Source organism: Sander vitreus, chromosome 16 (genome assembly GCF_031162955.1).
Source record: "Sander vitreus isolate 19-12246 chromosome 16, sanVit1, whole genome shotgun sequence".
In the NCBI taxonomy this organism is placed as follows: Eukaryota; Metazoa; Chordata; class Actinopteri; order Perciformes; family Percidae; genus Sander; species Sander vitreus.
This window is the reverse complement of record NC_135870.1, coordinates 13,005,359-13,020,247: the sequence shown is the minus strand read 5'-3', so window position 1 is coordinate 13,020,247 and position 14,889 is coordinate 13,005,359. Positions and strand designations below refer to the sequence as shown.

At 38.5% G+C, this 14,889-nt stretch overlaps 1 protein-coding gene across 4 annotated transcripts in view; it reads left to right on the top strand.

Moving 5' to 3' along the window:
* Positions 1–14,889, top strand: part of rgs3a (regulator of G protein signaling 3a) — a 110,409-nt gene that overhangs the window by 71,237 nt on the left and 24,283 nt on the right. For all 4 annotated transcript variants that reach the window (XM_078270850.1, XM_078270846.1, XM_078270847.1 and 1 more), the window contains one exon: positions 1,102–2,076. In XM_078270850.1, coding sequence (XP_078126976.1) covers positions 1,102–2,076 — 975 coding nt within the window. The remainder of the gene's footprint in view (positions 1–1,101; positions 2,077–14,889) is intronic.

Here is a 14,889-nt window from a genome sequence, read left to right as displayed (position 1 = left end):
TGTATCATCCTGTATGTTTTATGTAAAGCATTTTCTGATTTGTATCTGTGATAAGCGCTTTATAAATAAGTTTGACTTACTTACTTATACCTACTTACTTACAACCAGCAAATGTTGGGAAGGAGGTCATAGATAAATTGCTAAAGGCAGAGGGTGAGGACAGATAGTGTGCTGTGTGTGTGTGTGCACACATTAGTGTGTGACAGGGATATTGTGGCCCTGGGAAGTGGGTGAGGGTAGTGGAGGGCTTGTATGCGTGTGGTCATTTGGGCTAGAGAGAAATTTACAGTATGTTGAAATGATAGCAACATTTCAGAGACAAGATGAGTGGGTGAACAGATGCGTGGCTAACACGTTTGGGTTGTTTTTTTAAATTCCACGGCCCCTAAGGACACAGTACGAGTTAGTCTGACTGAATCAGTGCAGCTAGCTCCAGTGTGGTGTATTAGCTATAGCAGCAAAACAATCACAATATGAACTCACTGGCACTGATATAACAATGTGTGTGTATCTCTAGCAGTTCAGCCTTTTGCCAGTTGTATGAATAAAAATGAGCATTGGGAACAACAATTTTCTGTTTTATCCCATGAAGTAAAAAACAACCCACTTTGCATCTGCATCTACCCTGATGGAAAGACTAGCATGTCATTATTCTTATCTTGTCGTTCGCCCAGTTTGACAACATCCCCGACTTGCTACATGATGCCATGTTTGTAGACGTTCCTGATCGGGCAAGTCTAGCTCCGGCCTCTCCTGTCCAAGCTCACAGGTCATGAAAGACTGAATGCTATGATCAGACAGGACTATGATCACTTAATCTGACATTGTGACCTTCTCAACAAACATGAATGTCATCTGGTCTGATCCTGGCATTACAGCTCGATCACTCCAACATCTGGCATGACAGAGATATTTCAAAACCAAATTCAATGACTGCTAATGAAATAATTGCGATAGGTGGATTTGCTAATGGAAGTGAAGTAAATCTCAATCATGCCAAGCTAAACTCATTAGATTTACACATATAGACAGTGCATTAATTGTCCAAACAGTTTCGTCTAACTGCTCTCTCCCTCTGTCTTTCTCTGTTCCCTTTTCTAGATGTTGGAGCCTAAGTTAGATGACCCTTCCTGTGAGCTGGGCGGAGTAGGAGGTGATGTGTGCCTCCATCTGCCCACCCGCAGCTCAGAAGGTGAGGAAAGCAGCCTGTATCCATCCAGTCCTTCAGAGCCCCCAACCCTGGGCAGTCCTCACCCCTCAGATCCTCTCACCCCTTTGGATGAGATCTACATGCCTCTCGGCGGTCTGGTGGGATCTGAGGAGCGACATAAGGTGCCTCCCACACCACCTCCTTCCACCGAGGGCGAGGATTGGAGGAGCATGGAGGGGAACGAGATGGAGCTCTGGAGAGAGGCGAATGCTTTGGAGAGCAGGAGAGAGGAAGAGGAGGATGATGGGGCCAGCAGAAAGAGTGCAGGAAGTGAGGGGGAAGAGAAAGAAGAAGGAAGAGAGGAGGAGGGAGAGAGGAATGAAGAGGAGGTCAACCTAAACATAGTGGTGTCAAACACAGATGAGGACAACGCCTCGGAGCCACTAGACACCAACGCTCCCCCGTCGTCCTCCTCATCCTCATTCGTCATCCCTGAACTACGCCTTGATCGCTCCTTCAGCGCCGATGCCCTGTCCTCGCCCAACACTGACGAAGAAGAGTACGATGAAGACGAAGACGAGGAGTCCGATGAGGAGGAGGATGAAGACGACAGTGACGATGCCTACCTGCAGCGTAGTGACAGCAAGCGCCGCAGCATGGTGGAGGGGGCCACCTGTGAGAAGCATGGAGGAGGGGGGCTCAGTGTGCAAAATTCCCTCCGCAGGCGCACCCACAGTGAAGGGAGCCTCCTGCAAGACCCCCGCACGCCTTGTTTCACCTCCGACAACGCCATCAACTGCCTGGAGGCGGGGGGAGCGCACCACAAGGGTGGCTGGACACTCCCATCACCTAAAACCCTGAAGAAAGAGCTGACCAAGAACGGAGGCTCCATGCATCAGCTGTGTATGCTGTTCTCTGGGAGGAAGGTAAGCAACGTCACACTAAAATAATAATAAATATTGAGTCACGCAGGAATAAAGTTAAAGAAATACAGATATTGTATTAAGACAAGCACACCATCACACACACACACACACACACACACACACACACACACACACACACACACACACACACACACACACACTTATACTGGGATTTTATTTTTTTTATTTTTATTTTTTTTATTGATGCTTAAAGACACAAATACACAAAACATCATACACTGTCATGGTATGACAATACAGTTTTCCATACAAACACATACAAACATACAACATACAAAACTAAACAAAGAGGAAAACTGTTCAGGATTTCCAGACTGTGTAGAGGAGACGCAGAAGCCGATCATTTTGTTGGTTATTTTTAATGATATGAAGTGATTTAAGGAGCAAATCTATTTCTAACTTAAATACCTGGAAGGAAGGCTGTCCCTTTTGCCATTTCTGTTTATGAATAAAAAAAACTTCACTACATATTCCAAAGTGTTATTATCAGGATTATTATAATGAAAAAGAAAAGCTTTTACGCTAAGAGGGTAAGGTGGAGCCAAAAGGTGACTATTTAAGTTACTGAGAAATGTTTTAGTTTTCTCACATTCAAAAAATAGGTGTGATAGTGTTTCATCCATATCACCACAGAAGGAACAAGCACTACTTATGTCTGCGTATTTGGCTACAGTAACATTCACGGGGTATATTTTATGAAGAATTTTGAATTGAACCGCCTTCACTTTATTTGTAATGCAGTATTTACTAGGTAACAACCAAGCTCTGTTCCAGTTAATATCAGGAATTCATTCATTCATTTAGTTTGCATGTGATTTCGATTAGCTTTTAGCACTTTACATCTCTTAATGGCAATACATCTGGTCTTGTACTTAAAGAACTCCCATTTTTGTTTACATCCCTCAGTGAAGTTGGAAAAGATTTCATTTATAAGGTCTGTAATACTGTCATTTCTTCTTTTAATAAGGCATTATTCATCTTCCAATAACCTCGTAGCGATGTAGTAACCTGCTAGTCGCTCACTTTAATTGTTATCAGCTTATGATCAGAGAACGGAGCAACTGAATGTAATATATTCTTAACAAAATGAATAGCAGATTGAGATATCAAAAAAAGGTTGATCCTAGGTTTAAGTGATAGGTTTTTGTTTGACTAGGTGAAGTCCATTAGGTCAGGGTTAAAAAATCGCCAAGTGTCTACCAAGGAAAGATCAGAACACAAGGATAGAACCAAATTATTGGCAATAGGACCCTTACTATCAACACCGGAATCTACACATTCATTGAAGTCACCCCCAAAGACAATATAGCAGTCAATATATTTGTCGCAAAATAGTTTGGCATTGTTTGATATCTGGGCAAATAAACTTTTGTTGGACGAATGTGAGTTATAACCATAAACATTGCATATAATAAAAATGACATGTTCCTGCTTTATGACTATCATCACCCATCTTCCTTCAGAGGATGTCATGGTTTCTAAAACTTCTCCTTTGAATTTGTGAAAAAGTATAGCAACCCCTGCTGAATTATTACTTCCATGGCTGTAGTGTATAGCTGTGATCTCCAAAATTTGACATCCAGCTCAGTTGAGTGAGTCTCTTGGAGCATTACAACGTCTGCTTCACTCTCATTCCTTATTTTTCCAGCAGCTCAGTTCAATGGTTTCTGGAAAAAGGGTGACATCAAGTGGTAAAATAGAGCAAGTACAAAATAATCCTGTAGTCATAGGAGTGTTTGAATCTAACATAAAATATGTTGCCATATGAACAGTGTACTGCAACTAAAGTTGCATACCAGGACAGCCTTGTGCCTGAATTTACAGTTCTATGTTTAACACAAAGTCTAACTGGAGTTTGAAAAATAGATTTACGAATTAAGGATGCATTCAAGTCTCAAAATTGTATGTGGATTAATGGTGTTAAAATATTTACTGCACAAGAAAAGGCGCTCAGCTTCATTTGCATTTGTAAAAGCTCTGCTGAAGTCAAACATAAGCAATCTTCTGACTCTAACTGTGCTTACACTACACAGCACAATTACCTTCACGCTAACTTACACACTGAAGAAATCCCAAAACATGACACAAAACGAAATAAAGACACTATTTACCAAAACAATCCTACCAGCTAGTAAGTATTCATTCCTGCGTTTACCCAAATTGTGCATATTGTTTTATATTTTTTTATATTTCTTACAAAACACTGACATCTCTTCATAAGAAAAGACAAATAAATTGATGCTTACATACACACTTGTGCCATTATGTACATACATTAGCATCGTAGCAAAGTGAAAAATGAGACTAACATTACATTTTGACAGTCAATTGATTGACTTTTACCCACTGTCTTCTGCATAGTGGGTGGAAGGTAATACTGTAATACAAAATTGAATATATTCTTTCAATATGTTTAAATAATCACTTTGCGACTTCTATTTGATAAGGATTTGTGCAGCGAGCCATTCATTGCAGTGCAGGTAATGTTGTTCTAGTTGTCCAACAGAGGGAAGCATGCATCACAGCCAGTTTGCCCAGCAACCTCACATACTGTAAGTGTGCATCACATCTTTTCTCTCTTCACTTTGGCCAAGTTTGAGTAATGCACATTGATTAACAAATCGTTGTGTGTCTCGCTTTCCTGTTATCTATGAAGTAATGTGTTTTATAATTTCTCTTATTTATTTTATTACACTTATTACCCTTTATCTAGAATGCAGACAGGTCATCATCCCTGCACTGATTTCTCTTAACAACACTATTTATAGTAGTTAGTATAGCAGTAACTGCACACCTGCACACCTATTACATCAGTATGCATTTAGGCAATGACTGTTACTCAAAAAAAGATTGCAGGCAAATGGGGAGAAAATAGAAATGACTCCAGAGACATCCCATAGACTTTATTGATACACAAATGACAGAGGCCAAGTGCTCACTCTGTCATCTTAGAATATCAGAAGACCTTCTCTGTTTTATCTGTCTCTCCTTCCAAAAGTCTGTCAGCACACTTGGTAGCCTTAAATGGCAGTGTGTGTGAGCTGTGCAGAGGAGGAATGCAGCAGACAGGGCTGGAGCCTATTGGTCTTGGCAGATTCAAGGGTAATTTTACTACCTTTTGGCGTCATGGATACAGCTTTCAGGCTTGTGTTTCCATTATTTAAAAATGATCTGTCAACCCCCCCTCATTCATAAATCTTGTGACATCTCCAGGTGCTGCATGTGAGCATGTGTGTTTGTGTGTGTGTCCAACCTCTGCCTTTATTTCATGACATCATAAAAAGTTTTGATTTGGTGCTTATTTTCAGTATTCCAGTGGGGAGAAATCTGGTTATAGTCAGTTCTTACATATAAATGGTGTACAGGTTGTATGAAAAAAACAAAACAATTCCTTTAAAAGTTTGATAAGTAAAGGCTAAATTAGAATTAGTTGTAACTTCTTTTATGTGCATTTTTAAAAGATGGCTTTAAAAGTTTTAGAAATATGATACAATTTCAAATCATTTTATTTATATTTAATTCATTATTTTAATAATCCTAAATCATAATTTAGACAAAACTAGAAGTAAGCCTTAGCTTCCCTGCTACTGTATGCCAATTTTGATTCATTCAGAAGTCCAACAATTCAATGTAAGCTAGCATTAAGTAGCAAGGACATGTTTTTTATTTTGGATTGTGTGCAATTAATAATTTAGACAAAGTGAGTCGGACTTTACTGAAGCTTTTTTTCAAAGCCAAATAGTTGCACAGTAGGCATATGTGTGGTGCCACACATATGCCTAGGCATTTAATTCCACAAGACAGATGAAGATATGAAAGGGGAGAGAGAAGAGGAATGACATGCAGCAAAGGGCCGCAGGTCGGAGTCGAACCTGCGGCCGCTGCGTGAAGGAGTAACCCTCCATATATGTGTGCCTGCTCTACCAACTGAGCCAACCCGGCCACAGTCAGAGTTTTTTTTTAAAGGTTTAAGATGACCAAGCCATAACAATAAAGGCTTTTTAATTTTTCTAAAGAGAGTGGCTTGGAGTTTCCTGAGTTTTGCTATATGTGATTGATTGTCCCATCCAAAGAGCACCTCAAGCAAACAATTTGAGTCCTGGAAGCGCTCCTCTACAGACATTTTGTGAAAAGTCATAAAGTGATTCCTTAACAAAAAGTAAACTAAAATGGTTTGCTTTTAGAGGTATAAATGCAAAACAAACAGTAGAATGACAAAAATGATTGTTCAAGACTATATCTGTCATATCAGTATTAAGATTGGGTGTGTTTTAACAATACATTAACCACAAAAATACCTTTTGAAAATAACTTCTTTAAAATGGATTGCTAACAGGTTTTGCTATTGCAAGACACAGCTCGTTTAGGACTTAAATTGGTGAACAAACAAAGAGCATTCAGCTGCATTGACATTCAACAGGATATCATTTGCCTCTATGTTGAGGACAGTTTCAATCTGTTTTTAATGGTCTATGTAAAGCCTCTTCTAGATGACATAGCCAAATATAGAGACCATCATTGGTTAAAGAAAATATAAACTATGGCTGGATTATAAATGTCAACAAAGAATGTTTTGCTACTACAGACACCATAAAAGCTCCATTAAAATGTTTAGGGTAGTAAAACAACAACAATGGAAATTTAAAAGAATGAGAGTCCAGAAGTAATTTAAAAAGGATTCACTGATCTGTTTCACAGTTGGTAGCCTCAGAACTTCAGACTGAAAAATCCTAATATCCATTACAAGGCAACAGAGGCATGCAGTACATAGCCATATAGGCCGAAACCACTGCATGTTCTTTCCAATCAGACCATTACATACAATTCTCATCTTGCTGTCCAAACCCTCAAATCCTCCCTGATTTTTTTCCAGACACCACACTATCCATCATCTTGTTTCAGTTTGTGAATTTGTCGCATCCACACGGATGTTGTTACAACAGACGCGTGTGACCCAGCGCTTTTGGCTTAGGCAGACCAAACATTTTGTTTATGGGGCCTACATTTTTGTTTGAAATCTGGATAAATATCAGCTGTCTTTCCAGATGTTGGGGTGGAAACAATTTTAATGTGTTTACTGGTGGTTGTGAGATGGCTTACATTCCTGCGTTGTGTCAAGGTTACACAGGGGTGCAGAGTACAAATGAAAATAGGTTAGCATGCATTCATACTTGAAAACAGGCGTGCTAACAGGTGGTGCTGCCAGTGTGGTGCAGCACACGCGCGCCCACACGTACGCATGCACACACACACACACACACACACACACACACACACACACACACACACACACACACACACACACACACACAGAAACATAAATAGAGTTGGTATGTTGCAATGGACCCCTACAGGATGAATATGAATTGTTGTACAAACTTCCAGCCAGGTGACCAACATTACTACAGATCTGACTTTTGTTACAGACGGTGAGGAACACAATGATACAGAACTGTTAATCGGACCGAGCAACATTTGCTTCTATCCCATTTCTACATCATCACTTCTCTGTCCTTTTTCCCAATCTAAATGTAAAACTGTGAAAACAATAGTTTATTAATAATGTTTTCTTTTATTATATTTAACAGTGGAAACAAGAGGGAGATGAAGTCTCTTGTTTGGCTTGAACAACATTCAAAATTCAACACTCTAGACAGCAATTACCATTTAATGATGGTGCACCCTACACACAATCAGCCCATCTATTATTTCTGTCTGAAACAAACCTGTAGGCTACTGCACAACTAAATTAATGTTCTATAGTTATTTAAATAATGCTGCTTTAGCCTGGTGATGAAAGAAGAGTGAAACAGGGAAAATCTAAATAAACGATTTAGGCTACTGTCAGAAGTAGGCTACGCTGCATGTTATGCTATATTTGTAACACTACTGGGCAATCTAACAAGAGGCAAACAGTACACATAGCTTTATCTAATCGACGTGACTCACCTTTGTCCTCAAGGCTAAATCCAAACACACCCATACAAACAGCCTGTTGTCATGTGTGTACAAAAATTCCTTTGTAAAATCTGTTCTCTCCGGAAAACATTACTATCATTATTTTCTGTTCTTGTGTTATTTGTTTTTTTCTATAAATGCAAGCTATTATACTATTATTGTTATTATTATTATTATTATTATTATTATTATTATTATTATTCAGTCTGGACTGACTTAACTTTTTTCTTTTTATATGGTCTGTTCTATGGGCTATAATAGACATAATTTGAAACGCCAATAACAATAAAGTGTCTGTGCAATAATATTTGTTTTACCTTATAAAGATACCTTTTAGAATATTACAAAGAGTAAAGTACACAAAAATTATTTTACAACGTGTTTGGAGTATTGAACCTTCAGAGTATAGTGAGTCTTCAATTTCCTGGATAAACAAGATAAACAGTTAGAGGAACCTCAACATGCTATTTTAGGCCACGTAGAAAAATATCAGTAAACTTGGTGTACTGTTAAGCCATCCTCCAGTACCTCAGCTACATATCTAGATGCATGTTCCTTGTAGTTACCTAACCCTTAGCTTAAAGGTCATAGTATGAAAGAGCACAGCACTTGTTGATATCAAAACTACGGTGGGTCAGCACTCGTGACCAGAGCTAATAATAGTATCTTTGTTACTGAATGAACTGCATAAGAGGTTCGTGGAAACAATTTAAAAATACTAGGCATCAATGAGCATCCCTTTAAGTGCCGTTTTGTCCAAATATAAAACAAAATATATTCCACAGGTAATTTGCTGGGGGATAAGGTGTACATCAGAATCAGCACATATTCAATGACAGCACTGGGACACACTGAATTGATAGTATAGGTAAACAAGAGGGGTTGTCTTCTGTTTGACTTTACAGTGAATGGCCTGGAAGAGACAACATGTCTCCAGGGTTCAAATCCATGTGAGATGCAGCCAGACTGTTTATGTCCAGTGAAACTCTAAATGAGTAACGTGTAAATATTTACTGAGCAAAATGAACAAGCTTCCAGGACAGTCAACAGAGTTTCCAGTCACTCAAGTATCTATTGACAAATGAAAAATGCAAAGGAACTGAATGTGATGTTTTTTCAGTTTATGGTGTTTTACGTCACAGTTGACAATAAAATGATGTTGACTTTACTTGCAGGAGTGCACCCATATTATGGAAGGCAATATATACCAAAAGGAAGTAGTTACATAAGACAGAAGATTTAGGATTTCTTATCACTTGCTCAAAAAAGAAAGGGGACTGCACAGTAAAGAGAGCACTGGAAGAGCACAATAAAACAATAAGACATGAGATGTTGCAGTCAGGTATTGATACACATACCTGATACACATTTGCATCCATCTAATGCAATAATAAAAAATAAGCAAATTTCCATCTATTTTTCATGGACAGACACATATTATTGATTCCTTTGCAAGTTCTGTTCACAGACATAAATCAATTTTAGTTATTTACAACCTTGACATACAGTCTTGACACATTACAAGAAGTTATGGTACTTTTAAATCACACACACACACACACACACACACACACACACACACACACACACACACACAGTCTACTTATTGCATTATAGACTGTAGGTATTGTAAGATTAAAAAAAGAAAAAATTGACCCTTTGCTAAGGTTTGCTCTCCTTAGTTACTGTTGCTATGTCTGTCAAGCTTTTAAATCTAGCACGGCACATGCAGTTTATTTGCAGTTTGATTTAACACAGAGGCCAATAAAAGCAGGCTTCTCATTTCATTCTTGACAATGACAATTTCATTGTCTAAAATGTCAACGGTCACAAGAAGATTTGATTAACTGTAGATACTGTAGTTAGCTAGCATAAGCTCATTAGCTCATTAGCTAAAACCATTACTTGGTTGGAAACTCCATCTCAAGCTTACTTTTTAATGGGATGCTTACTATAAATAAACATGCTTGGAGAAACACATGGGTTAGATTCAAGATTTAATGCTTCACTTTTTCAAGAGAAATGCTTTGAGAATGAGTACTAACTGATAATGAGATTTGGCTGGAGCTAGATTTTGGCAGGACAAACTTCCACAATGTGGATGTTCCAGTCCTGAACAGGGATTTTTCTAATGTAGTCTGTAAAATAATTGAGTTAGTTTATAATATTATCCTTGGCTTTGGATATATTACAACAGGTCACTGCTTACATTAGAGCAGATGAACTGTTCAATCCATTCCTTAAACGTTTACTCATGTGTTTTTGGTTTGGGAGAGGCTAAAAACACAGGGTAGTATCGCTCTTAGAGCTCCATGCTTCAAAATGTGGGGAAATCCAAAGCTTGATAGGCTTCTCATTCGACAATCGCTATTCATGGGAGGGGTTTAGCAAATTTTTTTTGTTTGCATCCTGTTTACTAAATAGACACATCTTTTTGGGATGGTATCTTCTGACACACTGAGACAAGAACATAAGATATTTTGGGTTCATAGATAGCCAGCCATGCTGACAGGAAGGAGAACATTCATTGCCAGTTGATCAACTGTGATAACAAAACAGAGCCTTCTTGGAAGCAATCCTGATGGAGACATGTTATTGTGACTTTGACTGTCAAATGACATAACTTATTATTATTATTATATGAATTCTTCACATCTGCTTATTACATTTATTTTTTTCCTGCCAAAAGTCAGTATGACATTAAATGAGTTTTCGCTATAATTCTCAGATTTTCAAATTATAAAAGGAGTCTTATAGATGGATGAATGGTTGATAAATATTATGGAATCGTTTGATTGCTTTATTTCTGCAGTCTTATGTTGCTATCCTTCCCTGCCATACTTCATATTTGAATTCATTTAAAATAATGTATGAAACAGACACACAGATAGAGGCATCAAAAACAAATTAAAACTTGTACATACTATATCTGAAAGAAACACTTAATATTAGTTTAATTAAAGGTTTAAAACTCAAAGTGCTCAAATGGGTTGAGAGTCAGAATTTGCAAACACCTGCAGGATTATTTAAGATAATTTCCCAAAACAACGTAATACACTCCCCCCTTTGTTTTAGGGAACTTTGTAACTGCTTGTGACCTCATGAGAGTTTAAAGATTACCATGCTAATCCTTCCCTGCCAGTGAAGCTCCCACATGGCCTCAGCCTGTTAACCTGTATTCTTTCTCTCTCCCTCTTTCTCTGTTCTACTACTAAAACACTAAGTAGGCTCCACATGGACGCTTACACCCTTTCACAAATCCCCACCACAAAGACTAAACAAGAATTCATCTTTATTATTTGTTAGCAATGTTTGGCTGTTTGTAATTATTGATTTTTTTTTAATGGGCTACCTGGATAGTTTCTGCTTTTACTGCTTTGAGCTTTGTGTGAAGGAGTGTGGGAACAGGCTGTTTCCATCCATAAACTCTGATGTTTCATGTAATACATGTTTTGTTCCTGGTTGTTTCCAATTTGAACAGAGGAACGCGAGAAAAAGTCAAACATTGAATTACATCACACAGAGGCCTTTGGCTCAGTACCTATTTTCTCATGGTAACAGATTGCTTCTATGCACGACACTCGCTAACAGTATTGACATTTGAAAAAAATTGTGACAACATAACAGCAGGGACATTGTTCCTTGTGAATGCTATACATGAAAAAGGACAAAATAGCATACAATCCAGTCTGCCAAATGGTGTGACAGGACATTGTTTCAGTTAGTCTCAACTGGTTTAACTGAGGAAATAAAGATGACAATGAACATGACTAATACAGTACAATAACCGAAAGGCGTCACACGCAACGTAGGATAATATGGTAGCTATTTTAGGGGAATATGTAGCAATTATTTTCAGCAATCACATTTCCTCAGTGACCTTTTAAATGGAAACAGTGTTCAGGGCTTTGATGATGTCTTTCTTTCAGAAGACGTGATGACCTGATGTCATGGCACTTAGTAACTGGAATACTAATACTACTACTAATACTAATAATAATACTTTAATGTTGAAATAGTGCAGTGGAAAGTGATTCAATCATATTAATGTTGTTGGATGGAGAGTGGCCATTGTAAAGATCCAGGTTTAATTCAGTTCACAGAATCCTGACCTGCATTTATAATGTCTCACTTGCTCAAAAATGTCACTGTGCAAACAGTCACACTATATGACCTGCTCTCTCAAGGCTTTGCCCAAAATTTGTGTTATCTTATTAAAGGTCCAATGTGTAGGAATTTCTCCTATCAAGCGTTGAGATCATATATCGCAATCAACTCTCTCGCACCACACAGTTCAAAGTACGTATTACAGCTACGGTAGCCTTCACATTTCAAAAAGCTGGTCTCTCGCTCTTTTCAATATCCTTTTTCTTTTTATGGGCGAAGAAGAAGACTCCTGTTCCTGAAATTTGGATTTTGAATACGTGTGGTCCTCCATCTTTCCTTCTTCAAACTTGCCGGGGCCGGGAAGCTACAATACCCATTGGCAGCATTAGCAGCATTAGCAGCACCTGTGAGTTTATCATGTGACAGTGAAAACGCGAAAGGCGGAGAACTATGTCCTGTATGTCCCTTACCAGCTACCGTATTTCATGATGGCGCATGAATATGGAGCATCTACCCCAGTTCATGCGAATGAACATTTCAAATTTCAAGCCAAAAGGAATACTTGATGGTGGTAGTAAATATTCATGAAAAAGGACAAGTTTGTGAACGGGCAACACAGATTTTGATAATGAACAACTAAACACCTTACACACTGGACCTTTAAGATAATTTGATAAAGAATTCTCAAAAAGATGGTGAGAGCAGTGTTTATAAATACCTTCAGCACCTGAAATCAGTAATTGAACCTGTAAATGCACATCCAGGACCATGTTCAGGAAGCTGTTTGGAAATTGTTCAGTGTGTGTAGGATACACAACTTTTTGTTCGAGTCCCGGTGTATTCTGTCTCTGGTGTAAAAATTGTACATACAGTGAAATACTGTAACAAGAACACACCGTACTTTATCTGCATGCCAGTTATGTGTTCCACATCAGCATGTAACCCCCGGCTAGGTTTGAATGTTAGACACAGGCAACTGTGTAGCAGCACATGTAGAAATAGGACAGACGCACACAATCACTCACACTCCCCAGGAGGCAGGGCGAACAATGCTGGGGGGATGATGGGAGCACACATGCTGTCCTCTCAGGATGGGAACAGGGTCAAGGGAACAATCATCCTTGGAGGTAGAGATAGGGAAATCAAAGTTCACTCCTTGGTGTTAGAATAAGGCGTGCATCATGAAATAAAACATTTAGTTAGGCTGAATAACCTTTTTTTTGCTTGACACTGAAGTTTGTAGCAGTCACTTAAACCTACATTGTGTAATTTTTTGAGTTGATTCTTAGCAAAAACCCCTTTGTTCTTTCACAAATATGTACTCATTCATGTGTAATTACTTCTACCAACTAATCAAAGTATTCTCGTAAGCGTAGAATCTGACATTCAGAATCATTCAGAATACATACGAGCGACTCGCTCAAATTCGGCAGCCAGGTAGCGCCTCCATCTTTAAAATACATTAGCCAAAGAGGGACATACCTCCGCATTTCGCCCTCTTACAACTATTGGCACCATGACGAATGCAAAGGGGGAGATTACTCGCCAGGGAAGCGAAAAAGAGAATTAAAACAACAACGCGACAGGCAAAGCAACAAGACCAAAGTTAATATTGGAGTGGCTAGAACATCTGCGTGTAAGGGAATTAGTAGTGGGATTGGCAACCAGCCCCATGTTGCAACATCAAGACAGTGTGACAATGTGATGGACGTCATTAACATAAATGTTTAAAAACAGTATTGCAATTAAGCATTAGGAATGTGTATGCAGTGATGCAGTGACCATTTTGTACATTAACATAACTTCTCCCTTGTAATACGCAAACATAATAGTACATTTTATTTATGGGCGCCTTTCTTGACACTCAAGGACACTTTACATGAGTAAAAAGATCAAAACAGATGCACAACAAAGACCACACAGAACTACAAAGCATAAATATTATTATTATTATTATGCAAACAAGAACACCAGGATGCTATTATATATTAAGTCATTAAACAATAGCATATTGTGTGGCCGGGTTAGCTCAGTTGCTAGAGCAGGCGCACATATATAGAGGTGTATGCCTCGACGTAGAAGCAAACAAACACAGGACTTTCACCCAGGAGAGCGGGGTTCATGTCCTGTTTGAAAATAAGTTTTTTTTTACTTTACCCAGAACAGAACTGCCTTGCGTTCTGCTTCACGTGCCCATCCGGAAATGAAGTAACTAAAGAAATGAAAAGATTTAATCCAAACCACAATCTTTTTCATTTGAGGACAGAAAACGACCTTGTTATTTCCTGCCACCGCTGGAGTCGCCAATTTATGAAATGCTTCTATGCATTGTATTAGAGGGTAGAAATAAAAAACCTATATGGTTGTATTGTTAGGAGGAGTTGTTGCCTATGAATACATAAATACCATCAAGTTAAATCCAACTTGATCACTGTTATTTATTATAAGACTGATACAGTACAGTAATTACTGTATGATAAATGGCTGTGCAACTGTAATAACTATAATAACTAGACAAAGACATTTGGATTCTGCAATAAAACTCCCAACCTAATCTTTCATACCAAAAACAATGCGATGCACAAGCTCTCATTCACGCTGTCTTCAGGCCATCTAGATTACTGTAACTCATTCTTTGCCGGACTGCCCCAGAAATCATTCAACCGCCTCCAACTTCTACAAAATACAATAGCTAGCATTCTTACAAGAACTCAAATATGTGAACAC